The sequence below is a fragment of the Indicator indicator genome, chromosome 16 (genome assembly GCF_027791375.1).
Source record: "Indicator indicator isolate 239-I01 chromosome 16, UM_Iind_1.1, whole genome shotgun sequence".
NCBI classification, from domain to species: domain Eukaryota; kingdom Metazoa; phylum Chordata; class Aves; order Piciformes; family Indicatoridae; genus Indicator; species Indicator indicator.
This window is the reverse complement of record NC_072025.1, coordinates 5,296,771-5,324,382: the sequence shown is the minus strand read 5'-3', so window position 1 is coordinate 5,324,382 and position 27,612 is coordinate 5,296,771. Positions and strand designations below refer to the sequence as shown.

General features: G+C 41.4%; 1 protein-coding gene across 23 annotated transcripts; it reads left to right on the top strand.

The window, feature by feature from the left end:
- Nucleotides 1-140: 140 nt before the first annotated feature.
- Nucleotides 141-20,156, top strand: TPM1 (tropomyosin 1). Of its 23 annotated transcripts, XM_054388367.1 has the most exons (11): nt 141-409; nt 1,048-1,173; nt 1,351-1,476; nt 7,699-7,832; nt 9,126-9,243; nt 9,683-9,753; nt 10,005-10,080; nt 11,199-11,261; nt 11,516-11,585; nt 12,828-13,071; nt 14,249-14,287. In XM_054388367.1, exons 1-10 carry the CDS (start codon nt 296-298, stop codon nt 12,908-12,910), a joined length of 981 nt encoding a protein of 326 aa, XP_054244342.1. In that variant the 5' UTR covers nt 141-295; the 3' UTR covers nt 12,911-13,071; nt 14,249-14,287. The 23 variants fall into 23 exon arrangements, with proteins under 23 accessions (XP_054244342.1, XP_054244339.1, XP_054244348.1 ...); XM_054388364.1 differs by lacking the exons at nt 10,005-10,080; nt 12,828-13,071; nt 14,249-14,287 and adding exons at nt 10,571-10,646; nt 19,235-20,156; XM_054388373.1 differs by lacking the exons at nt 1,048-1,173; nt 14,249-14,287 and adding an exon at nt 19,235-19,315 and having other exon boundaries at nt 12,828-12,906.
- Nucleotides 20,157-27,612: the final 7,456 nt, after the last annotated feature.

Below are 27,612 nucleotides of genomic sequence, written 5' to 3'. Positions count from 1 at the left end.
GTAGGGACGAACGAAGGAGGGAGGGGGGGAAAAAAAAAGCCCTTTCCAAAAAAGTATTGGATGTCTTGAGGAATGCAGTCAGCCCCCTGGGAAAGTACATATCTGTGAGGCGCTCGCTGCCCGCCGCTTGCACTCTGCCTTCGCCCCGTCCCGCTCGGATCAGCCCCGCCGCAAGGCAGCTCCGCTCCACTCCTCCGGGGCCGCGGCTGGGTCTCCTCTCGGGGTGGCCTGCAGCTTTTCAGGTTTTGTTTTCGGGTGCAGTTAGCGCGGGTACGCGCCCTAACCCACCGCCGCCATGGATGCCATCAAGAAGAAGATGCAGATGCTGAAGCTGGACAAGGAGAACGCCTTGGACAGAGCCGAGCAAGCCGAAGCGGACAAGAAGGCTGCGGAGGAGAGAAGCAAGCAGGTCTGCACGAAGGGCCCGGGCGCGGCTAGCGCCGGGGCGCAAGTCTTTCCAGACGACTCCTCTCTCTTTCTTTCTTTTTCCCCACAATATACCTTGTGGTACTCCCCCATTACCACCTCCTGCAGAACTGGTTTAACTTTTCCTAAGGCAGAGCTTCACCCTGGCAGCACTTGCCTGGGGATTCCCGGGGGTCGTTCCTCCAACCTCCAGCACCCCAAGCTGGGGAACGGGAGCCCTGGGACAGCCACATGGCCTCAGTGCCCTCACTGTCTTTGTCACAGGGGCACGGCGCGGAGAGGCTGCCTTGACCACCTGGTTAGCAGTGGACAGACATGCTGTGATTTGGCAAAGGACACTTAAAGCAGTATTTTCGCCCTCCAGCACCACCTCGTAGACTTGTCTGACGCTAGCTCCTTACCCATCCAGTTGTGTGTCCCATTTTCCTGGCCTTCTCCAACCCCTCTTTCTTTACACGTGGGGCTTTATTCGTTTGGGGGAGGGGGACACATTGGTTGCAAGTTTCTGGGAGATCCTTAAAGAGGAGGGAAGAAGGGAAAGGGATTTAAAAATTAATTTCCTACTTTTCCAAGCACAGAGAGAAACATATTTGTGCATTGTATTTCCTCTTGTGCACCTAGTTAGAGGATGACATTGTGCAATTGGAAAAGCAATTGCACATGACGGAGGATACAAGGGACCAAGTGCTGGAAGAGCTACACAAGTCTGAGGATAGCCTCCTCTCCGCAGAGGAGAATGCTGCCAAGGTATCGTGCCCTTGCCGCAAGCAAAAATAATCTAACTGTCTCTCCTTCTCTCTCTCTCTTTGTCTGTTCTTTTCTGTCTGTTCTGCACTCACACTTCGCCCTTTGCACGATCACGTTGCCTGCTGCACCTTTTCCTGCCCACCCTCCCCTTTCCACCACTTTCCACCCATACCACAGCTGGAGGACGAGCTGGTGGCTCTACAAAAGAAGCTGAAGGGCACTGAGGATGAGCTGGACAAATACTCCGAGTCCCTTAAAGATGCACAGGAAAAGTTGGAACTGGCTGACAAAAAGGCCACAGATGTAAGTTACCCCCATCCCTTTCACCACCACCCAAATGCAGAAACAACACACTCCCTCTGCACAGGACAGCCAGGACTCCTACCAAGCAGCACTCCAAAGCTTTGATGGGGGCAGAGTCCAGGCAGGTCCTGGGCAGGGAGGTAGGAAAATGCAGCACTGGCTCCTTGCATGAGGTCTGCACACTATCGGAGGCATTTGATTGGGTTTCTGCTCACTCAGCACGTGCTTTTCATGTGTACTTGCTGGTCTAGACATGAAGGTAAAGAGTGGATTGTCTGCTCAGGTGATGGGGAAACCAGCTCAGCCTGGAGCAATACCACCTTAACTATATATAGTGAATCATTTAATAGCAAGTGGACACAGGAGAGGAAGATCCAGGAAAGCAAGGGCTGCTAGTTCAGTCTTAAGAGAGCTGTTCTGAGGCACAGATGAATTAGAACTTGGTAGATACTAGTTTAGCTCACTTACTGGTTCCCAAGATAAAAGATCCTCTCCTAGATTACTTTTTTTCCCCCTTGGAAATAACTAGAATTTTTTCACTTGTCAAAGAAAAGTTCGGTCTTGTTTAAGAGAAAATTGTCTGGAAGATGATACTTGCTAAGTTTGCAGTTCAGAGGACAGGGATCCTGGGAGCAAGCTGGGAGATATATATAGCTCACCACTTTATATGGTAATAATGTTAGAGCTTGAGCCTCTCCCAGGCCCTTATCCCACCCACCTGTCTACCCCTGACATGCATTTAATGTATTGCATGCATGGAACCATGAGAATTTGTTGTCTCTGCAGTTAAGGTCCAGATATCTATGGCTGCTGCTGTACAATCCATTTCTCTGAGTAAATCTCAGCTCTGAATGACAGGATTAGGTGAAACCACAGTATTTCCAAACCAATGACCATCCTTTTCCTGTAACTCATCTTTAAAAATTAACCTCAAAGCCATAGTAAAAAGAGGAGTTAGCCCAGATGAAACAAAGCATTTCAGGGGGAGGAAGGATACTTTTAGAAGGAGAAATGTTGAAAAACAGCTCTACATGAAAGACAACATGGTCTAAAACAAAGGATAGAAAAGGTTTAGCTTCGGTATGGCAATTAAGTTGTATAGCTCAGGAAGAGAACTCAAGAACTTAAACATACGCATGCATAGGAATGGGAGAGAGGGGTTCTGTGTGTAATGTGGATCGGATGTCTGCCGTCTTCTGTGTATGGCTGCAGAGATGAGAGGCAGCTTCCTAGCAGGACGTTTATTTAACTTATTCAGAGGAACCACATATAGATCCAGGGGAGATATTCCATATAAGGAAAAGTATGCAGACTATTTGGAAATAGCTTGCCTAGGATGAAGGCAGGAAAAATGCCACTAGATTCCCTTTTCGAAATGAAAGGTCTTCTTAACCAATCCCAGTGCTATTTTCATTTGCTGAAGAACAGCGTTTGGAAGCTAGTTGAGGGCAATTTTATTTGCAGTCATCCCTCAGGCAAAGGGTAGGCAAGTGTCTGCCTTGTTTTCATCAAGGTAAATGCTGTATTTAATGGTATGCATGGAGTATGTCTGACATTTTCAAGATGTCTTTCTTTTTTGGTGATGTGGAGTATCTTTGAGGCATTGCAGTTGACGAAGTATTTGCCTTACTAGTTTGGATAGTTCCAAGCCTTAGGAAAAAGACGGGCAGGGGAGGGAGTGCCGGCTCCCCGGGGTGTATTCGGCTCACGCAGGAGGTGAGGAAACCTTACCTCGCCGGTATTACTCACCTGGCAGAAGCCGGGCCACCTCACCTGGGAGGGGGCAACCGCAGCTTCCTCTCCCCTCCCCGTGTGCAGCACCAGCTGGTGGGGGCGGAATGCTCGGTACTTTGGCGTTCTCATATCGGGCGGGTGAGGGAGATGGGTCGCGGCCTCCAGCCCCGGCAGCCTGCGCACTGCGCCACCAGGGGACGCTGCTGCTCTAGCCAGCCCACCTGGGCACGGCCGCCGCCCCTGCTCCCTTGGTACCCTGGTTCTCCAGCCCGGCCCAGCCTGGCCCCGCCGCAGAGCCCTCTCCCGGTCAGGACCGGCCTCTGCCCGCTCCAGGGCCTGCCTCCGTGCCCGCCCCGGCGGTGTGCCGCGCCGCTCCCAGCTTGGTGCCGGCAGCTCCGCCCCGGTGCGCGGTGCGTTGCGGCGCGGGGGGACTTCCGGGGCTGGGGCGGCCGGAGGAAGGCGGTGCAGGCTACGCGAGACGCGGGCATGGCGGCGATGAGCTCGCTGGAAGCCGTGCGGAGGAAGATCCGGAGCCTGCAGGAGCAGGCGGACGCCGCCGAGGAGCGGGCAGGCCGGCTACAGCGGGAGGTTGACCAGGAGCGGGCCCTGCGGGAGGAGGTAGGACTACCCGCTCCGCCTCGCTCCTCGGGGGCCACAGCCCAGTGGGAGCAGGCGGGGGCCCCGGTGCGCGGCTGGCCCTCGCCGCAACCTGACCGGCGGTCAGTCGGCTGCTTCCTTCGCTGCGGTCTCCGATAGAATGGTTACCTGCCGGCCCCCGGCCCCGCACAATGTTGCGGGCCGATGCCGCTGGTCCGCACGGGCAGGCCCGGGGGCGCAGGTGAGCAGGTCACTGGGGGTGGAGGCCTGCAATGCTGTGCTCTTCGGATTAGAAACCGGGTCAAAGCGTGGGACCGGGAAAGCTGCGGCGCTTAACTAGACCGCGCTAGATCTGCTGGCCAGCAGCAAAACGTGGAGCTTAGGCGAGATGCTTGAGGCAGGGTGCTTTGTATTTTAAGTGCCAGTTATCTGCTTATGCCATCCAAACAAGTTCAACTCTGTTTGGAGTCAGCATGTTGACTGTTAAGAAGTTATGTACTTGGGAACGATCCTGAGGTGGCCATGTCCAAGTACTTACAGTACCTGAAAACACCACAGCAGTGTGACCATATGGCCCCTGTCTGTATACTTCTGTAATATGTTTAGCTTGTCAAAATCCCTGGCTAAGATGGGCAAGGAAGAGTGGGGGCACAGTTTCAGGCAGACACGGGTTAGTGTGAGCAGCACAGACTCACTTAGCAGAGAGATGTACGTAAGAGTGGCAGTTAGAGAAAAAAAACCTGATGGGGCTGTTTGGTTTGCCACTGGCCTTAGGGAATTCTAGCAGCTATTAATGTTTCCTGCTATAAAATCTTAAATTTTTTTAACAGCCATTTTAGTGTTTTCAGTGGTTGTGTAAAAGTGACACAAAAGAACAAATTTCTATATGTGTACTTTATTGTGGTAGAAAACATGATTCTTTGATCTCCTTATAGTACTGGGCTTTCTGGGCAGCAAGATTAAAAGAAGGGCCTTCCAATTACTTGCAAGCGATATTCCCAAGGACCAAAATATGACTCCTTACACTTATGTAACTACTGCATTCTTGCAAATCACTTAACGTTTACATTTTTTCCAGTGAGGGATCATGGCACAGTCATTAACCTTTTTTCATAAGCATTTCTGTCTTTGAAGTACCTGTACTTGTTTTCCAAGCTTTGTGGAATAAAGGGCTTTCAGTAGCATACTGTTCTAAACACTATGTTAAGTGATTATCATTAAAATAGGAAGCTTTGCTGTTTCCTTTTGTGGCAGGAGGAATAATGTTGAAAAGTGGTTACAGCTTGCTGGTGAAGTATTCCTTTTAATGCTCAGCCACATTGCTGTAAGGCTTGGGATGTAAAAGGTTAATGGTTGGCTCTTCCCCAGGGTTGGTTTATGTGGATGATGTAGTAATTCTGCAGAGTACATATACACAGTGTGTAAGTTTTTGTTTGGAGGGGTCAGTGCTAGGGTGAATAAAGTCAGAAAACTGAATGCACAGGCACATGTAGACTACTTGCATAATGCTAGCTATGGAGAGATTAAATTTTTAATTGTCACAGCTGCATTTCTGCTTTGAGAATATTGCAGCAAGTAAGCTGAGGTGTGAATCTGACCCTTCCCTTAGTGTGTATAGCATGTGATCAGCTAGGGTTGTTCTGGTTTGTTTTTTCTTCTGTGCAAGGTACAGATATGCAAACAATGCAAAAGCAAAAGCTGTGGCCAAAAAGTATCACCGCTTACAGCTTTTGATTGTTAAACCAGATTGTTAGAAGGTTTTAGATTGTGACTAGCAGCCATTGCCTTAAAAAATACCTCTTCTCTGTTTTGAGCACATGCATCTCAAGGGGCTGTTGGTAATCACATTTTCAGATTGTGTTTTTCTTCCTTCTTTTGGAAAACAAAATCTGTCTTACAACAGTACTAATTAACACCCAATAGTCACTTATTCATGTCATCACTCATTGTAAAATATGTGGTGCTATGGCAAAAACGCAGAAGGCTATGTTTGTCTGTTAGCTGTAGGAGTGCCCCTTAGTGTCACTGGGGTTTTTTCCTTCCTTACCATATAAGGAGAGAAGTCCTGTTCTGCAGAAGAATAACTTGGGCCATATAAGGCTGGTTGGTAAACCCTTATTGAGGTACTGGAGCAGGAAGTAAAAATTTGAACTTTAGTCACCCTGTTTTTTCTAAGCATATTGTATGCTCTTATCATGATGAGGAGTCTTGACATGATAATAATTAACTTGTAACATTAAAAATTATCCAAAGGTAACATTTATGAAAGGTTATTTTCTTTCTCAAATCAAAATGTTCACATTCTTACCATTTAAAGCCACAAGTTTGAAAGTACAGATTTGGAGTACTACTGCTTGATTACAATATACACAGAATACATCTGGTTGGAAGAGACCTCAAAGATCATCTAGTCCAACCCTTGGCCCAGCACTGAGGGGTCAACACTAAATTATGTCCCTAAGGGCCAGGTCCACGCACTGCTTGAATACCTCCAGGCACTCCACCGCTGCCCTGGGCAGACCATTCCAATGTTTGATAACCCTTTCAGTGAAGAAATATTTCCTAACATCCTACTAAAGATTTTGTATTTGAGATAATGTGTATCTCTGAGGATAGTCTCTTCTATTCCTGGTTCACTGCCAGTACTCATTAATGTTAAAATACATTTTTCCTTCCCTGTTTGTATGTTACTTCCAATCATTCTAGAATGTTGTTTTATTTGTCCAGTGTATGAGTTGTTCATTCTTGTGTTCTGTATGACTAGATTTTAGCTGTGGCCAACTGTATCCACAGCTGCCTCTAGTTAGTAAAAACAACAAACAGTTCTTTAAGTTTTGAATTGCATAAAAAGTACCAAACGGATGTTTTTAGGACCTACTTTTGATAGAGGATTGGTTGTACTCTCCTGCTAGACATCACAGGAGGTTGAGATGAGAGTAACTGTTATTCTGAAAAGGGATTTTTTTAGAATAATGACCTTTCATACACAGTGTATGCTTCTTACTCTTTTGAAAGAGACAAAGTTTAATAATTAAGTTACTACAAAAGAACTTACTCTGCAAGTAAAACAACTCTAGGTTTGAATATGTTAGAAATAAAAGCTCGTAATGATAAGAGGCAGATGAGTTGCAAGTGTTATACAGGAAATTAAGTAAACAGGTATTGTGAGAGGGACAAATCTAGAGGAAGCTTTGGGATGGCAATATGGGGGAGAAAAAGTGTTTTACGCAATTGTTGCCTGTACCAGAGCCCTTCTGAGATGTGTGGTGGTGCTGCCTTTGTTATCTCTTGTGTAACTTGCTGTAAACAAAACTTGTGGGTATTTGGCATTTCCAAAACGTATGTTCTCTTACTCTCTTTGTCTCAGGTCTCTTAGTGCAAGTACTGATCTAGGTGTATTTTTGCATGTTTGCACTGACATTTTCTTATGGAACTTGGGGAAATACTGGGACAATTCTCAAAATATGGCAGAAGGTGATAAATAAAGGATTTGTGGTAACTTAGAAGAATAGGGTAGTTTGTGTTGATTTGATTAAAAAAAAAAAGAAGAAAAATGAAGGGGGAGACTATTGCACTTGGAGATATTAACCAATTATAACAGAAAATATTTGGGGAATGATGCATAATTCTTCCAGTGCAATGTTTTCTGGTACAGATTGTACAGTCCTTCATGTACTTCATTTAAAGGAAGCATTAATCACTTTTTTCCTCCATTAAGCAATAACTTCACAATTCAATGAGAGCATGCACATCTCTGTGTATGTGCTTTTTAGTGGATGAAGTCAGAAATTCCTGGAGTGGTTTTAAGTGGCGCTAGCAGGTACCTGGGATAATCTGTGATAAAAGCTGATGTATGCCTTTTGCGTTAATTTCTATTCTTCCTGTGCTTAGGCTGAGAGCGAAGTAGCTTCTCTGAACAGACGCATCCAGCTGGTTGAGGAAGAGTTGGATCGGGCTCAGGAGCGCTTGGCTACTGCCCTGCAGAAGCTGGAGGAGGCTGAGAAGGCTGCAGATGAGAGTGAAAGGTGGGTGGGGCCACTCTTGAATAGATCATTACCCTTATGACAGAGATGATAATTGTCAGGGTGGGTTAGGAAAATAAATTAAACCACTCCTATGTCTCTGAACATCTGCAATTCACTCTTCCTTTGCCTACATGGACTTCACTTACCTCTTGTCTGTAGAGACATCCAAAATGTGTTGGATTGATTTCTTTTTCTTGTCTCAGTTGTAAAGATTAGATTTAAGTGGGGCAGGGATTTTGGTGTATCATAGGAAAACTGCTTGGCCCAGGCTAGACTCCCCTATTTGGATGACAACTTTTTGAGAGTCGTGTACTTTGGTACTGTCAGGTGATGCTTGATTTCATTGTGGGTAGAAAATCTGACCTGGGAAACAACAAAGTACTGAAAGAAGCTTTGTTTGCCATGTTGGTGATATTGGTGTCTGAAGGTGAGCAAAGGAGAGAGAGCCTGGTAATTTCTTTAGATCATAGAATCAACCAGGTTGGAAGAGACCTCCGATCATCCAGTCCAATCTATCATCCCAGATTTAGGCTGAGATTTCCACAAGTGCTTATAGTAAGTTAGGAACTAAAGATTTATGACTTTGGAAGATCTTTTTTACTTTTACAAATAGTGTTTTATATCTTTGATAGTACTGCTTTTTTGGGAAAGAAGCTACATATCTGTATTCTGCATATTTATTTTTGCCTCATTAATGACGCAGTGTCTTGAAAAGAAAGGCACCTGAGCCTCTCAGTGCATTGTGAGATAGCTAAGAGGATTTGGGTCAAAAATGCGTGAAAGGGGCAATATGCAATGTTCCCTGTTATGAAGGAGTTAAATTTTGCTTATGCAAAGGACAGAGAACTTCAGGGCTCAAGGGTTCCGACATGGCAAAACTCACAAGAATCTGTTTGGCCCATAACCATAACGCCGGTCAGTCTGCAGGGGTTGTCATGTGCTGTTTCACAATGAGTGTAAAAGCAGAGATTACTTTAGTCATAAAGTCTTTAGAAGCAAAACCTATCATTTACCTTTCTATGAGATCAGTTTTCCTTCAATTTTAAAATGAATAAACTGAACTGTGGTAAGAGCTAAACAAATGAGATGTTCTTTTTTCCTAAGACATACTTCTTTCCTTTGAACTTGTGAAGCATGAATGCACAGGACTAGATCTGTGGTATGAGGAATCAAGTATCTGACTTGTTTCATTCACCTTAATACACCTGTTTGAAAGTTGCACTCCAGTAGTAGTAGAGCTTGGCAAATCAGCAAACCTTGAACCTTGTATTTCCTGTTTTTCACATCTTTCAGAGGAATGAAGGTCATTGAAAACAGAGCCCAGAAGGATGAAGAGAAGATGGAAATCCAAGAGATCCAGCTTAAAGAAGCTAAGCACATTGCTGAAGAGGCTGACCGCAAGTATGAAGAGGTCAGTTCTTGGGCACAGGTCATCTGTTTCTAAACACAGGCTGTGCCTGTAATTCCTCCCCTCTCCCCTTTTGCCTTTTAAGTTCAAAAATACCACAAACTCCACTCTTTGCAGGTGTGGAAGGAAAAGTGGGCACCTGGCTACGTCCAGGGCTAAGGTGGCAGGAGATCTGTGTTCAGATCTTTACACTAAAATAGTTGAAAGTATTCCCTTCTCTATTTGGGAGAAAAATATTTTTAAGTTGTCTTTTGGTGAATGAAAGAAATCCTGTTGGATAACAAAGACCCGAATGAGTAATGAAGATGTCCCACAATGAAAACTCGGGTGTTAACCAAAAACAGGAAGGACACCCATCTCCCTGTTTCACAGGACTTGGAAACAGGTGATGTATGCTTCAGCAACATAATATCCCTGATCGTCATTTGCCTTTTCTTGTAAGGTGGCTCGTAAGCTTGTAATCATTGAGAGTGACCTGGAACGAGCTGAGGAACGTGCTGAGCTCTCAGAAAGGTAGGTGTTGAACTGCCCTGAGATGTGTGTGAGGTGCTACAAGACAACTGTAACAGCATGAAACATTGGCAGTACACTGTGTGTTCAGCTCAAAGCTATGTTTTGCTCATCTACTCTAATGGTTGAAATAAATGGTCAGCACCAAAGTAAATGTGTTCATATGTGTGTACGTGTGTGTGTTGTCACTGCATGCTGTACCTGCACACTGATTTTGTGAATGGCTTTTGTGCATTTCATGTGTTCACTAACAGCCAAGTCCGACAGCTGGAAGAACAATTAAGAATAATGGATCAAACCTTGAAAGCATTAATGGCTGCAGAGGATAAGGTACTGATACTAATAAACAGTTTTTAGGTTTAACTGCAACCCAAGTCTTTCAGCTTCCATAGCCAGTTAGCTCACTCAGTAGTAACAAAGAAGTCCTCGCTATGCTCTTTACTCTCCTTGCATCTTGCTTTGGTGGTTATCTTTGGTCTCTTTTTTGTTTATTTATTCATTTTTACCTTCAAAGCTGATCTCTTGTGCAGACAAAAGAAGCTGAACTGTCTCATGTGTAAACACTATGTAACTATTTCTGTGTAAGCCAAGAGCTGTAGATGATTTCTGTCTGGTCGTTGTCTTAATGTACACTTGAAATGGAATTTGGCTTATGAGGAGTTGCTTTCAGTCTGTGATGGATTCAGCTGCTTTTGAGGCCATTCTTTTGCTCTGGAGTTGTTTTCATTTTTCCCAATCTTTTCCCCCTATTTTCTCCTGTTTCTTTTGCTTGACTGAATCTTCCATCCACCCCTTTCCTGCCTTCCTTCTGAAATAACAGCAAATGTGCTGAGCTTGAAGAGGAGTTGAAAACTGTGACCAACAACCTGAAGTCGCTGGAGGCTCAGGCTGAGAAGGTAGGCTAGAGACTTAAGTGAGAATGCATCCCTTACTTTGTCATCTGGATTGGCATTTGGGGTTTTCTTCATATGCTGCTCACTGTGCAGCATTTCAGCAAGTCCATTGTCAGTTGAAGCACTTGGACTTACTACTCCATTCGTACTTGGTTCTTATCAGAACCTAGCATTCCTTCTAGTTCCAAATAGGTCACTATTATTTGATCACATGTTCTGTTAAGTAGTGTAACAGGATTAAATATTATTTATACAATGTCCCTCAAAATGGCTCTTGTATGCTAATTTTAAGTTTCTCTAAATGCCACTCTTTGAAATTAGTACTCATTTCTACTTGAAGTTCCCACCATATAGCACTGGAATAGAACTCAACAGGAATTTGGCTCTAGTAAACTGTAGTACCACAGTTTGGTAAGTGGAATTAATGTAGTTACACCCATATTAATTTATTATATACAACTGATTTGTTAAAAGAGAGTCTCAAATTTGGTATTTTGTGATATATTTAGAATAGCTGGTCTGGTCTAATATGTAATATCCTTTTTCTATTTACAGTACTCACAGAAAGAAGACAAATACGAAGAGGAGATTAAAGTCCTGACTGACAAACTGAAGGAGGTAAAAATTAAAGCTGTTCTTTACAACAGATCTTCCAATGCAACTGACTATTTTAATATGAAGACTGCTTTGCTTTAAGGATGGGCATCTTGTTTTGGAGACAGTTTAGTGTTAAATGTCTTTTCTAAAAATGTGTATCACCTTATTATTTCCTCCTATCAGTGTACTTTTTTGCTCATTTGAACCATTGCTTCTCTGCTCACAAGTCCTATGTGTGTGTTTCCTGACATCATCTATATTTGTCTCAATTCCAGGCTGAGACCCGTGCTGAATTTGCTGAGAGGTCGGTAACTAAGCTGGAGAAAAGCATTGATGACCTAGAAGGTACGGGGTTTTGTTTTTCTGACTTACTACAGAAACACAGATCTTGTATTCTTCTCCTCTTTGGGTTTTTTCAGTGCCTGATTCTATTTGCCAGGCTTGTCCTGCCGATACAAGTGGTTCTGTCTGAAGAGTAAAATAGGCAAAATATTTTCCCACTGAAATGTATTGGTAACTTAAATGCTTCATGTAAACAGTGTTTTGCTTCTGCCTTTTCCTTTTTCTTTCATGTTCTCAAGACTACTTCCATTTTTCACTTTTTATTCTTCTACTTGGAAGTATATAAATGTATAGGGTAAACGATTAGATGATAAGTATTATTATACTAAAAGGTTGCTGAAGTGTTGTCTTATGTTTGTAATAACAAGGAATGTAGCAAGCTAACCTAATTTATTGCTGTGATAACAGTGAGTCGGGGCAGACGTTTTGTCACAGACCAGTTGCTGATTTTCAGCAAAGCTAATGAATTCTACATATAATCAGAAGGACAGATTATTTAACTTCAGAGTGTTTTTTTTAAGGTTTTGATAAATCTTTCAGGAGTGCAGTGTAATAGTAGAAGCCACTTCCTCCCTCTGGAGAAAATAATTCAGTACTGCTTACTATTTAGATGCATTACAGTAAGTCTAGGCTTTTAAGAAGCTTGATTACTTGGTATGGAAGCCTGACTTCTGCAATAAAGGGTATGAAATACCTAGGTAGCTGCTGAAAATTTACCGTCATTGTCTTGGGAAGAAAGCAGAGAAGAAAGATGAGTGTTTCAAGGAACAAAAGTAGCCGTAAGAAACTTGATTTTTATGACATCACACAAATGAGAGTAGTTTAAAAAAAAAAAAGTGAAAGTGAGAAGATAAATGGCAACATCATCCTTGAGCTGAGTTTCTGGCTCTTTTCTCCCTAGCTTGTGTATGCACTCACAACGTGCATTAAAACAAAAATCCATGTTAAAATACGGATTTTGCTTCCCTTTGCTTGTTTCTTTTGTATCACAGGTTGTCCCACAGGCAGTGCAGTCAGTGAACTTGTGTAAAACGATTCACTGCCGATATTTTTGTTTGGTTTTGGTTTTTTTAAATTCTTCTCTAATTTTGTGCATTTGTTTTGTCTGTCGCAACACTTCTTTCTGTGTGCTCTTCCCCTTTCCTACGGCTTTGGATGGTATCCCATGCCACCGCGCTCACCTTCCATCCTGTGATCACACTCCATTTCCTTGCATACCTCTGCCTTCCCTTGGGGGATCCTTAGATGAGCTATATGCTCAGAAACTGAAGTACAAAGCCATCAGTGAGGAGCTGGACCACGCTCTCAACGATATGACTTCCATGTAAATGTCTTCCCAGCTTCTGCCTACACCTGCTTCCCTGCCCTCATTAATTGCGCAGTTCCGGCATTATGAAATTACACTCCCTCTGTAGCGGGAGACGCGTTCCTTTAGCGAGACTAGGTGTACAAAATACCATGAACAGTTCTTTACCGGGGCAGAGTGTGGGTGAGTGTTGTGCCTAGCCTGGTAAATACTCATGGTGATTTTGTAAGATGCTTAATAAGCTTGCGTTTCTTCTTTCATTCTGTATCTCCAATCCTGCCTTGTGGTCACCCTTTGTTTGCAGCTCTGCATTTATCCTTTCAGTTCACCTCTGTGCAAGTGGCCCGTCATACTCAGTTTACCAAAGAAAATTGCATTTACTGCATTTGGAGTGTATTCTTCTGCTGTCACAGTTTTCTTCTGGCAAAGTTCTACAAGTTTCTTCTGATTTAGCTGTAGTCTTTTATTGACAGTGGAAAGTGTTTCTGTAAATTTCAGCAGTATCACTAAATTACAACTATGGAAATCAATTTGAAATAGTTATTTGAAACACTTTGTCATTTAAAACAATAGAAATTACAATTGAATTGTAGGTTGCTTCTGTGCATTGTGTGGAGTGTTATTAGTAATTTAATTTGCACATGCCAAAGCTGTGATAATATCAACTTTACTTATAAGGAGAAAAATACTGTATTGGAAAGCAGGAAAGCGATCAATTGTAAGGTGTGACTAGTCTCTGCAGTGTTTGATACAAACTGACTCTTCTTTCATCAGCCTAAAACCATGAACAGAGGTCAGCTATACTAAATCCACCTTCCCATGCTCCTACCTCATCCTGTACAGTTGACATGGGAAAGAGGAAGAGCTGTGGCTCTCAAGTGCTTGTGAAATGCAGTGTTGAGTCCCAGCATTTCATTTTGGAAGCTGGCATGCTTTCAGCAAGGCATAAACTTTGCTCACTGCTTGAAATGTATTTTGCATGCACTCATATTTTAAATGTGTTTTCTTTTGCTTTTTTGCATCCTTTACCTTCCTATCTTTTTAGTAGGAGTCTAATGTTGTTGTATGCTTTGATTTCTTTATTATTTGTTGGGGGGTTTTGTTGCCCCACTCCTTCCCCTGTGTACAGAGATCGCAGTATTTCTTCAATCTGAGATATTTCTAAATGGAGAACAGACTTTAGAATTTGCTTTTCCAGTACATGAGGACATTACTGTATCATTCCAGTCCCAGCATGGTGTGGAGTTTTTCTAGTAGTCTTCTTGCATGATGGACTCTGCTGTGCTGTTACTGTTCTTTTACAATTCTTCACTGCACCTTTTTTATTTCCTTCCTTATCTCACTTTTTCTTTTCATGCAGATAATTTTCTTTGCTTCACTTCTCCAAAGACATCCTCATCAGGTTGGATAAAACATCTTTCCAAGCTTTGGATGTTTCATGGGTTCATTGTTCTGTCTTCTATCTTAGTTGACCTTATGCCTCTAGCACCTGTCTCAGAATGTGCTCTGTTTGTGCTCTGCTGTACAGAAACTCTACATCTCTCAATGTAAAATAAACATCCCAACTGTATTCCTTTTGCTATTCCCTTGCTTCTTATTTATTTAAATAACTATTTCAGTTATTAATAAAAATTGCTTTTTTTTGCTATTAGGGATTTACATTTTTGGTGTTTACATTTTTTTTTCTGCAAACACTTTTGCCTGAATGTTGACTGTGCAAAGCCAGTGATAGCAATTTGTGGGATGAGAATACCATTCTTGGTATTTTGAAGTCAAAACTGTCCAGCCTTTCTCAAAATGGAGATAAAATGGCAAATAAATGTAACAGGAATTTTTCAGTTGTTATTTTTAGCCCCAAATCTGCAAGAACATTGCTTCATTGGGGTCATTTGGTCGTGGGAGCATGGCTAAGAGGGCAGTTAAGTCCTTGACACCAGATTTTTCACATTAAATATTCTCCTAGTTTGATGCTTAATACTTTATAGTGTGCTTGTTAACTGAAATATGAGAGGCATATTTAAGTGGACAATATAAAAAACATTTAAGTTCTTTTTTTTCACCTAAAAATAGTTCTTTACACGTCATGCAGAAATGTTCTCCCCTCTTTCACATCATTGTTCAGCAAACGTGTTACTTGCTAACTTGTTTTTTACAATACATTTCTCTTGTATGGCTTGATAGGACTGGGAGTTCAGCAAGGAGATTTCAGTGGATCTTACACTTAGTTCAGGCTTGTGACTTTGAATTGCAGACTCATGAGAAAGGTCAGTAGGAACTAGAGTAGGAAAACTCATTATACTAATAATGAACTGATTCTGCTGCAAAGTGGAGCACTATGTAGATTTAAGGTTTGAAAACCTGAACGTTGTCTTTCAGTTGATTTGGCAGTGCCTAATTAAGGATGAAGCACTAAATACTGACGCCCTGAGGTTTTGCAGTGTTATTTGAAACTAAAGAGTTTATTGCATTGTTTTAATTTTCTTCACAACAGAAAAAGTTCTTTTCCAGTTCATGTTAATGTGAATCAGTTTAAACTGAATTGATTTCTTATTATGCCTGTCAGTGCATATATTGCTAAAGTTCCACAGCTGAATAAACGCATCAAGCCTTGGTGGTGAGTTTTAGCCTTTAGAATAATATGGCTTTCTTGTTCAACTTCAAGATTATTCAGCAGTACAGGCTAGGCTGGATTTCCTTCCCTCCCCAAACCTGTTTTCCAAATAAGGCTTCTAAATGGATGCATCATCTTCTTCCCTGCCATAGTCAGATAACTCAGTCTTGTCCTGTTTTTTTTATCCCATGACACATGTCCTAGTGTTACTGACTATGGGGAGAAGCCCAAGCACAGGATATGAATCAGCAGTTGCACACAGTCCAGATAATAAAGTTCAACGACTTACTACTCATCAATTGAGATAGAGAAATGGTTTTATACACTGTGCATAGCGCAAGTGAAAAGTAACATTCTTAGTGTGAAGGTTAACCAGATGTAATGGGATCAGCATTTGTAAAATGCCAGAAGCTAACGTGGTTAACTTTGCAAATACAGGAGTTCTGGGGAGCGTGGTCAGCTGTCACTTGTCAGCAGAGCTGAAGTAACTTATGCTACAGCAACTCCGCCCCTTTAATCCATTGTGTGTTGAGTTTATTGTTTTTCAACTCAGTTCCTTGCAATACTGTTTCATAAGAGGAGTCAGAAAAGCCAAATCCAATGTAGGAACCTGATAACTTTTAACTTGCTGATTTTGAACATCTATCTAAATCTTCCCTTTTTCTTCAAACGCACATCATCCGCTCTTTGCACTGTCGAGTGAATTGCTGGAAATGGGCAATGCAATGCAGACACACAGGTAGCCATGTACAGAATTCCTAGCTGGCCCTGCTGCATTGATCTTGAGTCCATGGAGCCATTGTGATTCCTCACTGCAGTGTGTTTCAGTGCTCTTGTCACAGTTGAACCTGACCTATACATTATTTTGTACATGCCACAAGATCTGGCCATGTGTAGCTAGTCATGTACAGGCTTGTTGACAGGAGTGCGGGGCTGTGTCTGATGGCTCATTTGCCTGGACTCTGCTGTGCAGAGGCTGAGCCTCACTGGGTCTGAACCAGGGACTGAACTCCTTGCTTGGCCTAAGGTGGCTGCCTACAGAGCCAGCCCTTGGCTCTGCCTCCTTCGTAGATCACAAGCTAGATAGACTGCCTGTTGGTCATCAAGGGTTGGCTGTACACTTGGTAAATGCTTTCCAGGCATTACCTGGGATTTAATCTTATTTTGGATGTTGAGAAATACTGTCTCTGCCTCAGTTAGAAGGAGTTTTCTGTGATGAAGGTAAGCACCAACTTCTTCATTCAAATTATATTGTCATGTCCAAATAATGACTAAACAGTTTGGCAAACAGATAGTGATGTTAGTTATATGTGACATTATCCTGATAAGAGACATAAGACACAGTTGTTACCAGTCCAGGATCAGAGCTCTGAAGTATGCCTTGGTTTTACTGAGCTGGCCATTGGAGTTTGGGCTGGAGAGGAGGCAATGACAAGTTGCCTCTCACAACACAAGTATGTCCTACTGACCAGCTTACTGCACAGTTTTGCCATTTCTATGGCCAGAGCCTGCAGGAGAGGTGGAGGATTTGTGTGAAAGCTGTTAGGCAGCTGGTGGAAAAGAATCAGCAACAGTCGTTTCCTGTAAGGGAGTAATTGGAGATCAAGAGGCCAGGAATGCAGTATGAATCTAAACTACTGAGAATAATATGGAGTTTGAGAAAGCAAGACAGTCAGAAGCCATCATAGAACTTTCTTTCACTCCATAGAAGAACTCTCACTGAATGTACTGCCACAACATAGCTGTGGATGTTTCTCTTCAAATGTAAACCGTCCTCTTCACTTGGTCTATTTGAGCAGCACAGGTTCTCTTACTTTCATTTATTTTTCACCAAATGTTTGGGTTTGTTCTCTTACAAAGTACAACTGAACTATTTAATGGTGTCCAAGTGTTTTGATACCAGTAACAGAAGTATATCCCTGTACCAGAAATACCATTTCAGCTGTCAGATTTCCCAGGAAAGGAGTATGGGCTGAGTCAGACCTAATAGTAGTTGGCTGCCAGGATGCCTCCTGCCTGCTCTTATCCATGTGGTGACCCAGTTGTTTTCCTTCCACCTACAAATGAGGTTCCACCACATCTTAAATAGCCTACAAAGAGAAATGCCACTAATAAATCTTCCATACACTGTACAGAAAGATTAAAGCAGGACTTAGTTCTAGGAATATAGCTGCATTACTCTTCCCACTTGCCTGTCTCACACTTGTTCCCCACAACAGAAGTCTTAGCCAGTTCTTCATAGGTTGTAGTAGCTGTTCCTCGGAGGAGCTAATTGCTAGAATTCTGGCAACAAAAGTAAAACGTTTCTCTGTGTGTTACTGAACTGTCTGTGGTGCGACCAGTTTCTTGATTAACTCTTATTTAACTGTTTTCTCTGTCTAATCTGTCTTCATTCTGCCTCTTTTTTTTTTCCCTTCTAACCTGCTTGCTGCCTGTGCAGACCAACTCTACCAGCAACTTGAGCAAAACAGTCGCCTAACTAATGAACTAAAGCTGGCATTGAATGAGGACTAAACTGTAGTGTGACTATATTGTGAACTTACTTGTTTAAAAATGGCTTCTTCCAAATTTCCTTAAGAATGAATCAGTAAATGTAGAACTAAGCAAGAAACCTAGAAATTGATTTTGTTTCTTTTCAGATTGTTGATCCTGTGGTAAATTAATGGATTAAATAATCAATTTCTATTAAAAAATATGGAAATGCTTCTTCTAGATGAGGCATTTCATTATCTGTATGCACAGTAAGAGCAGAAAGCTCTTTGGCTATGTGATAGCTCCTTCCTACTTCAGTAAACAGCTACAGCATTTAGCTAAGTGTCCAAAAAAAGTAAGAGCCTACCCTGTAGAGAGGCACTCAGTTTACCAGATATCATGAACTGCTTCTGAGATTTTTACTAGAATGCGGATGAAACCAAAATGTTCACCAGGATTCATATTTCCGTATTTCATACTCAACATAAAGGATATTTAGAGCCATTTTGTTATCTGGAGACCTTAATGCAATCCTTTGCTATGAATTGGGCTTGTGTTTTGATATAACAAAGCACACAAACAAACTAGGAATGGGAGCTCCATCTGAAAACACCTGGTCAGTTTAAAGGTATGCTTGCATTGTTATGAAGTGACTATTACTGGATTCAGCTCTAGGATGCAGCTCTAGAACACTGTGCTGATTTATTGTATCAAATAAGTATATTAAATGACTGTCCTATAAAAGTGTGCATGCAACATAAAGCTACTAACTTTGATTTTATTTATTTTCTAAAAGAAACAAATTTCTAGAAGGTTACTTCACTGAAGAAGTGATTAGTTGTACTTTTTTTGTTCTTTGTAAGTTCTGAATTACATGAAACAAAGTATGGATCTGCAAAGAACTTATTTCCTTTATTGCTCTACTGTAGAAAACAAAACCAAACCAAAACAAGCTGCTTATCATCCCACATTACTATAAGTAACGAGCTTCCAGAATGTGCAAGAATTACATCTATTGGCAGTGCATTTTCTTAACAAGTGCAGCTGTGAACAGTTCTAAAGTAGCATTGCTTGTTGGTTGTTATATTAATTTGGAATTCTCTCTAGTTGTGTTTTACGGGGACATCAGTATTTATGAGCATGCACATTTCTTAACTTTCTAAACCCTTTGATAGAAAGGATGATTGCATGCCTTCATGTTCTGAGAATCAGTGCCTCCCAAGAACTGCTATTCACGTTTTTAATTTTCTAATCCCACAACAGAGAAAGTGGCGCATGCCAAAGAAGAAAACCTTAGTATGCATCAGATGCTGGATCAAACTTTACTGGAGTTAAACAACATGTGAAAACCTTCTTAGCAGCAACCACATTATTTGGTTTATTATTTTTACACCTGCTTGCCGTGAAACCCCATAAACATGTCTTTATTTTAGTTTCACCACAGTCACAAGAACATCTGCTAACTTATCAGGCAGGGGTCAGGGAAACACCAAAATGGGCAAGCCATGTGCGGGTTAAGCTACGTTATGTTATGGTTTAAATGTGCCATTTCCCAACCAAAATGTTACCTACACTTTGTAGAGAGTTCAGCAATTCAGTATGTGTAATGTTTTGAAGAATCCTGGCTGTGGCAGAAAGTGTCCCACCTCAAGTGCCAACTGCAATTGTTAATGAGAAGAATCATTCATGTTCAAGAGAGATCATGTGGAAGTGGTGCTATTTTGAACAAGGTTCTACTCATGTCTTTTGCTTGATATCAGACAAGTCAGTTGTTGTCCAGCATGGTAATTTATTTTATCAGAATTTTTTTGATATGTGAACATTCGGACTTTCTGTGCCTTCTAATTCAGTAAAACAGAGGCATGTAGGCACCAGAGAAACGTGAAGGCTTCTGAAAGTTCCAAATATTGTTCTTGCAACTCAATACAGAAGTGTAGGTCAGCATTTCACCTTGAGTATTCATTCAATTGTATTTTTCATGTTGAAATGAAAGATTCAATAAATTGAGAAGAAAACGTAAATTTGGAAGAGATTGTTAAAATGTTATTTTATTTGTGTGGATTTTGGGGAGGGGGAGGAATTTATAAACCAATATTTGCCTCACTGTTTTTCACACTTTCTTTGAGCAGTTTTACAAATATACCTGTATGTAAACATTGTATAATGATATGGAATAAAATGCACATTTTAGGACATTTTTTAAATTTTGCTGTCCTGTGATTTGTTTTTTATCACATTAACTTTCTGTATTTCACTGTAAAATGTGCATATGTGCAGTGTCTCCCTGTTTGATACCATGTTTACACACTGGCTTTCTCTTCTGTGCTGTTAATGTATAAAAATGCAAGGAAAGAAGTACAAGGGCTTGGACTGGTGTGGATCTGCAGCTGCTAAGAGGGTCCCTTGGCAGAAGCTGTCCCCATCACTTGATTGTATTCCCAAATATCTGCAGAATGCAGCTATCTCTTAACAGATGATGGAACTTTCCCAAGTTATTCGTTGTTAATCAAACCTGTTCTCAGTAAGATTGTTGCAGAACTCCCATAGACTTCTGCAGAAAATGAACCCAGAGTCCATGCTCTTGGAAACAATACTATGTATCTGTGTATCTTACCTCTTAACATGTATCAATATACTTTCATACCATGATAAATCTGCCAAAAGGATGAGTCAAGTTCGTGAGAGACCCTTTCACACAACTTTTCACCACTGATTGCTCATTACTTTGTGTAGGTGTTTTTGTTTGAACTACATAGTCTGTTAATGAACAGCTTCAAAAATAATTCTTACTCCTTCTTTTTCTGTAGTATATTGCTGAAAGTTGATGCTGTCCATCCTAGCAGCAAGGAGCTTGGTGAGAATCGCAGGGATAGATAACCTTGCAGATCATCAAAGAACCTCTGCTAGTGGACCCTTAGCAAGCAACTGAAAGCAAGTTACTTTCTCAGCAGCTGGTGTAGTGGAGAAAGGGTAAAGTAATATATAACAATTTGAAGTTAAATGGGAATTGGAGAGAGGAGATACATTGGTGTGAGTTTCTGGCTTTTATTTTTCCCTTTTTTTTTTATTGCTATAAAGATGAGAACTTAGTAAAATTACAAGCTTCAATTCATGGCTGTTGCCAAGTCGTCCTGAATGAAAAGGATAAGAACCCTGGCTTCATGTTTGCCTTCCAAGTGTTTTCAGGAAACAAAATGTTACAAAGCTCCTAGAGTGCCTTAAACTTATATAGGAAGCTGACAAGTCTAAAGCTCCAAATAACAGCTATGCAGAGGTAAGTTCTTCTCATCTTTGTCTTTCCTTAGCACAAGGATGAAATGTCAGGTAGTTGGGCTTTGTGAGTTCAAACTTCTATGTGTGCTGAGTGTTTGTAGGAGAGGGCCCAAGGCCACCCAGAGAGTTGGAGGCTGTGCTGGGAGTGGAACAGAGGAGTTCCTGGCACTTGGCCATGAGTCTTGCACAGCTGAGTATGCTGCCTGCTCCACTGAATTGCTTTGATGGTCCTATGGTCTGTGCTTGGGTCTAAACAATGTGTCTGAGTGAGGTCACACCCTTCACTGATTAAACTTGCTTGCTTTCCAGGAGACCACAAACTGCTTCGTGGTTTGGGGAATCTGAATTCACCTCTTAACTGTGTGTACGAATAAGGAGGAGGCTGTGGTTTTAATGTCTTTTCATGATCTCATGTCACCATTGATAACAGCAAGCACATGCAAGCAAGGAGATAAGAATTAATCTGAAAAAACTAAGTAGAATAGACTTCCCAGAAGTGCACTGTTGCCAATAAAGCCTTAAAGCTTCCTAATATGTAAGTAAAAGCCTTCCAGTTCCAAGGAGAGCTGAAGGCAGCAGGGAACATAATGGTAAATCATACCAAGTGGCTCTTTTTTGCTGACTAGCAACAGATGCCTAAATAGACATGGATGTGTTTGCTGGAGCAGGAAAATCTGTTTCCATCACATATCATAAGCCAGTACCCATTATGGATTCTTTGCATGTAGTGCCTAATCAGACAAAACTCAGTGAAGCTAGAAAGCATTGACTAGTGAAAATAAATAAATCTAGCTCTAATTTAACCCTATTCCAAACAACTGGGTATTTCTCCCTCTTGTAGCTACTTTGCCCAAAATGTTAGCTCTAAAAATTGCTTAAATTTCAGAACACTGCATCATTCAGCATTTCTCAAAATGTGTCTTGGTTTGGAGAGCTCCTCACTCTTTTCTTCAATGCAAAAATGCATTTGGCAGTTGGAAATACACTCTTGTTGTGCAGCCATGCTGTGTAATTGTCTCCCCAATGAAACTGAGAGCACCAGAACTAGCAAAAGCTGTGACCTTGCACGTCACATGGTTGGTTCTAAACTTGAAATGATTTTTTTTCCCCCCAGATTCTGAGACATTTGTGTTGTCTCTTGCTCCTCATGAGACTGATGTCTAGTAATACGCAAGTCATGCAGTGGGGTGCGCCTTTCCTGACACCAGGATACTTGTAGGCATGCTCTTGCTATCTTAGTTTACAAAACTTGAAGAAACGTAATCGTGCTTCTAGAGTTCTTTGTAGTCAAAGCTACTCAGTTCAAGAATTGTTGAATGGGATGAGAGACGGAATGACATAGGAGTCTCTTTCCATTAAGAAACCTATGGCCTGCACCTGTAGGGCTCAGAGCTCCAGCATCTGAGTGAGAAATATGAATCCATAAGGTAATATGTGTATTAACCAAGTTCTGCTGTCATTGGTGCTACTCAGAATCTGAGTTAAGTTGGCAAACTTCACTATGTTGTTAATATTGTAACAATATCTGTTACACTGGGCTGTCTGTGACACGGTGTCAGTGGTAGGAAAAGAAGAAAGTAATTGGCCAAGTGAAACACTTAAAGAGAGGAAGACACTTTTTACATGTCTCAGCACTCTGGAAAACAAGAGTATTTTTTCCTCAAGTGTTCCTTTTTGTATTTCAAACCAAACAAAAAAGACAAAAAAAACCCCAACAACAACAAAACAAACACAAAACAACCCAGGAGTATCAGTAAAAGATTAGGTGGGAATTATAGCAAAAAGGTCAAAGTAGTAGAGAAAGTAAGGATAATGCTTTTAATTTTCATTGAGGTTTGGTTTTTTTAATGCGCATAGGAGTAGTTTCTTTTAATAGAGGGAAGCTGTGTAACTTTCTTCAGTGTGTGTCATATTCTTTCCAAGGTGTGGAGATCTGTGCAAGTTTGCATAATTCTCTTGGCTTCAGTTCTGAACCTACTTGGTTTTCTGTAAGTCATACATAGACTTGTCAATTTGTAGCTGTTGCTGAGAATTGCATAAACACAGGGTAACCCACATAATGACAGCAGCATAGTTAGTAATCTAGATATCCCAGTTAGTTTAGATGAGAGATGAAACAATGGGAAGCGGAAGCAGATAGGAGTCTTACAGACACATAAAACCTATTCCTTATAATTTGTTATTTCTTGACTTAAAATGCATATATTGAAAGGACACTGCCCCATCTCAGCACTGGTTTCTTCCTGTCTCTGCTGGTTTGAAGAATGGCTGCATATAAAGATTAAACAGCATCTTTTTAATTTAAAAAAAATCCTAAAATAGTGCACACACGCAGAGAATTTCTGCAAACCTAGCTGTAACTGACAGTGTCACATTTCATAACGTACTGCCATGCATGGTTGTGGGAACGTTTCTCTCATTTGCACACAGCAAGCATATGGATCATGGGTATGAAGGTCTGGGGCCGTGATGCTGCAAAGTATTTTAAATGCCTTCTATTCCAGGGCCTGGTCATCATCTGGATTATGCCTTTCATCAAAGTTGTTTTCAATTTTGCTCTGAGATTCAAACAGAAATGCTGAGGAAGTGCCCATGTGATCTCTCTCAGACGCACCTCATGGCAAACTATTTAAACTTTTTGCTTGGATAAAACCTGCAAAGACCTATCACCTAGTGATAGCTGTCCATGCCACTGGGGAAGATGATGCTGGTCTGATGTCTACAGTACAATTTGTGAATGGATAAACAGGAAGGTGGAACTGCAAAGCTCTGGTAAGTTGTTTTAACTTGCTTAGGACACATTGGTATCGATCATATCACAGAGACCTGTGATAGTTTCCAGTTTAAAAATAGAGCATTTCTTCTCAGATCCACCAAATGTTTGCATGTTTCTCTTGACAAAAACACTAGTTTGAAAAGTAGCCTGGGAAAATGCTTCAAAATCTTTCCTGGATTATAGTTTTCCATAGCCAGCTAGGAAGAGCCTGCCAGTCTTCTTTCCACTTAATGAGATTGTTGTGCTATTTCCTTGTCTATTTGTTGGACACGTGTAGACTATAAAATAGGCTAAAGGGATGATGACATTTGTGTGGGCTGTCCATAAAAACCCCATTGTATCTAGAAGATGAACTAGGCAAGAAAACAGCTGAAAGGGAATGCTAAGATCAAGTTGTGTATGTGGGCTAAAGGCCAGTCTGGAGGGTATTAGACAGCATAAAGGTGATCTGCAGAAGAAGAATCCTTCCCTTCTAAATGCTACCGTGTAGTTATGTCTTGTCCTGCTCCTGTAGCCTCCACTTGTCTTCCTTCAGACACTGCATTCTTCTGCTACAGAGGAAGGTAGCTGGCAAAGACCAGATAGCAGCAAATTCTTTGTAACCCCTCATTTGAGTTTAAAGTACATCATGCAGGAAATTTTCCTGTAAAAATCAATAAAAATTCTTTCAGTGGCTCTCACCACAGCAGCAGAATCTGGTTTAAATTTCTCTATTACTAGCATTTTATTATCAATTACCTTAACCAGGAAATCATGACACACACACAAAGGATAAAGCCATGATTTTTGGATGCTTTTCAGTAGTTAGCAAGCATAGCAAATGTGTATGTGCTTTATTATGTTCACATGCAGCCATATCTGAGTGCAAGGCGTTTCCGGGAGATTAACAACTGGGTGGGAAAGATTGTGCATACAAGAGGCAGCCCAAGGGACCCAAACTACTTGTTAATTCATGGGAGGTGCTCTGTGCTGAGACTTTCTGTTGTAAGCTGAAATAAAATGCACACAGGCCTATGTGTCTCTGTCTGTAGAGGAGAAGCACAGATTATTGCTATTTTGAGCAATTAAGTTACTGACTCCTCCCTCTGCTTACTCATCAGTGTATGTGCTGCTAGCATTAGGACCCCTACAGCCAGCACAAGGATTGATAGGAAGAGTTTACTCTTGGATCCATTACTTTTGTGAATCGCTTGCTATTAAGAGTTTGGATTTAACTTAGGAAAACCAATAAAATCCAAGTTTAAATTGAGTGCAAATTCTATAGGGGTTTGTGTGGTTTTAAAGAAGAGCTTCTTTACCAACCCCCACAAGTGCATATACAGCTTTGGCCATACTCATACAGAGAGTATATGCAGCTAAGGCACACCTGTTTGATTAAGCCTTGTTCAAACAAACAGTTCCATTAGAGCAAAGTCTCAGTGCTGTAGAATCAAGCTTTGTCGAGGCACTGTACAATGAGAAGTCCTCTCTTGGATCAAAGCTGCTGGCTCTCTAGCTGCTTTTTAAACATACATTTGGTGTGTAAGTTTAAAAATCAAACTGCTGTCCCCAGTAAGCAATGCCATGCTGTATTTCAGTTTCTAAGGAAACTGATGTTCAGAAGCACTGAGCAGTTCCTTTTCATCCAGCTAGGACACCTTCATGCTCTATTAAAGGTGGGAGATTGCAGAATCCCTATTTAAATTACAGTGAAACCAGAAAGGTCAGAAATCTGTTTTCCCAGTTCCTCTTTTCCCCATGTCTGTTTTGCCTTTGAAGCAGTAGTGAAGAATTACTCTCTTTATTGCAGTGTGTCAAAACTGTCACTTTTAGTTGTACATTTCTCAGTACAGGATTTCTCTTAGTTTCTATTTTATTTTCCTGGTTGAGAATTTACAAAAACATCAGCAGTGCATACAAGAAATGCTTTTTACTCACATCTGTTTAAATTTGATGGCCACCAAGCTGAGTAGGAACTCGTTAGCTTGCATTACACCACTTGGAAAAAATGGTGTCATCCATTAAGTAAAGCACAGCTTCCCTGCCAACATCAGTACATCTTGAGCTTGTTTTTTTTTTCTGAAGCATGCATCAGTATCTTGCTTACCTTTGCACTACAAGAAATACTTTTAATTGGAGCTGAAAGGATGAGAAGAATCCAAGCTGAGTGGCATACATGAAGATGAGTATGCAGGTAGTTAAACTGTTGTATGGAGTAATGTTAATCGCATTAAAGTATAATCGTAAGTTAGGTGTGCACATGTGTACCTAACATATGCTGCTATACATCAGAAAGCATGGAGAGGTTCATGGTCAAAGAAATACATGATTTTCCAACTCAGGCAGTTGATGGGTTATCTGAAGTGGCAGAAGGAACAAACTTACTGCAGAAGTCAATCATTCCAGGCAGTTGTCTTCCCTCACTAGTGAAGTTTTCAAAATTTCTTAGTTGTCTCCTGCAGATCTACATGCAAAGATTTAAAAAAAAAAACAACTTTAGTTTTTGCAATGATCCTACTGCAGCACAAATCTGTGTAAATGCCATTATGTAGTGATTGTGCACGTTACAGATCTTTAGAGCTCATTTGCAACATGCCTCAACCTGGGAACAATAGTATAAAGGAACAGAGTTTGTAGTTTGCATGGACTCACTCCATAAGAATACGCAAGTCCAGTGCCAAATGCCTCCACCCAAATGTCCGAGATGTTACTAATTTGATAAGAGGCCTTTTCCTGTTTTTCACTAGCCTGTGTGGTTTCACAAGCTGTCTCTGCTCAGTTCTCACAAAGAGCATTTTTAGTGGCACGGAACATGCCTGCAGAGCAAAATGAAGGTGTAGTTGCAGCACAGCTAGGTGAAACCACACTGGTACAGATAGTCATAAGAGTAAATGTGTGGAAAAAGGCCTTGCAACCAGCATGCACATATAGCTGGATGAGTATTTGGTGTGAACTGCAGAGAAGCATTTGTTTATTTCAGTAGTTATCAGTAAAAACACATGCTGGAGCTTCAGATAATACTGAATGCTAGAAAAATGAATAGTTTTCTGTCTAGAACAACAGGTAAAGACAGTAGTTGCAAATCAGAACTCTAGTCTTCACTCAAGGAAGATTCACATACAAAAGCTGGAAACATATTTTTCCTCCTGCTCCTGTCTGTCAAAGCAAACATGCCTGTTGTTTTTCTTCCTGACATGTAGACACCTGCTGTGGTGGTGGCACTCAGCTCTGATACTGCAGGATGACTGGTCCACTTCTCTCCCAAGTCAGTCAGTGTCAGGCAGAGATCTCACTGCTGCATGTCTTTACACTTAATTGTCTGGGCCTTGTTCATTTTGTTGTGCTTTATGGTTTGGGGAGGAAGGGTGGAAAGAGGTAGTTACCACCCAGTTGTGAGGAATCCTTCCTAGAGCAAAACGGAAAGCTTTTGTAAGTGCCTGTACTTCATAATTGTGTCTTTCAGCATAGGAGCTTCAGAATGATACAGGGATACACTATGGTGTTTTACACCTCATATGGTTTGTTACTTTGTTTTGAAGCAACATACTTCAGTCTGAAAATATATAATTGGAAAAGGCAGAGACGCTGCTGCTGTCTGCTACCTATTGCACTG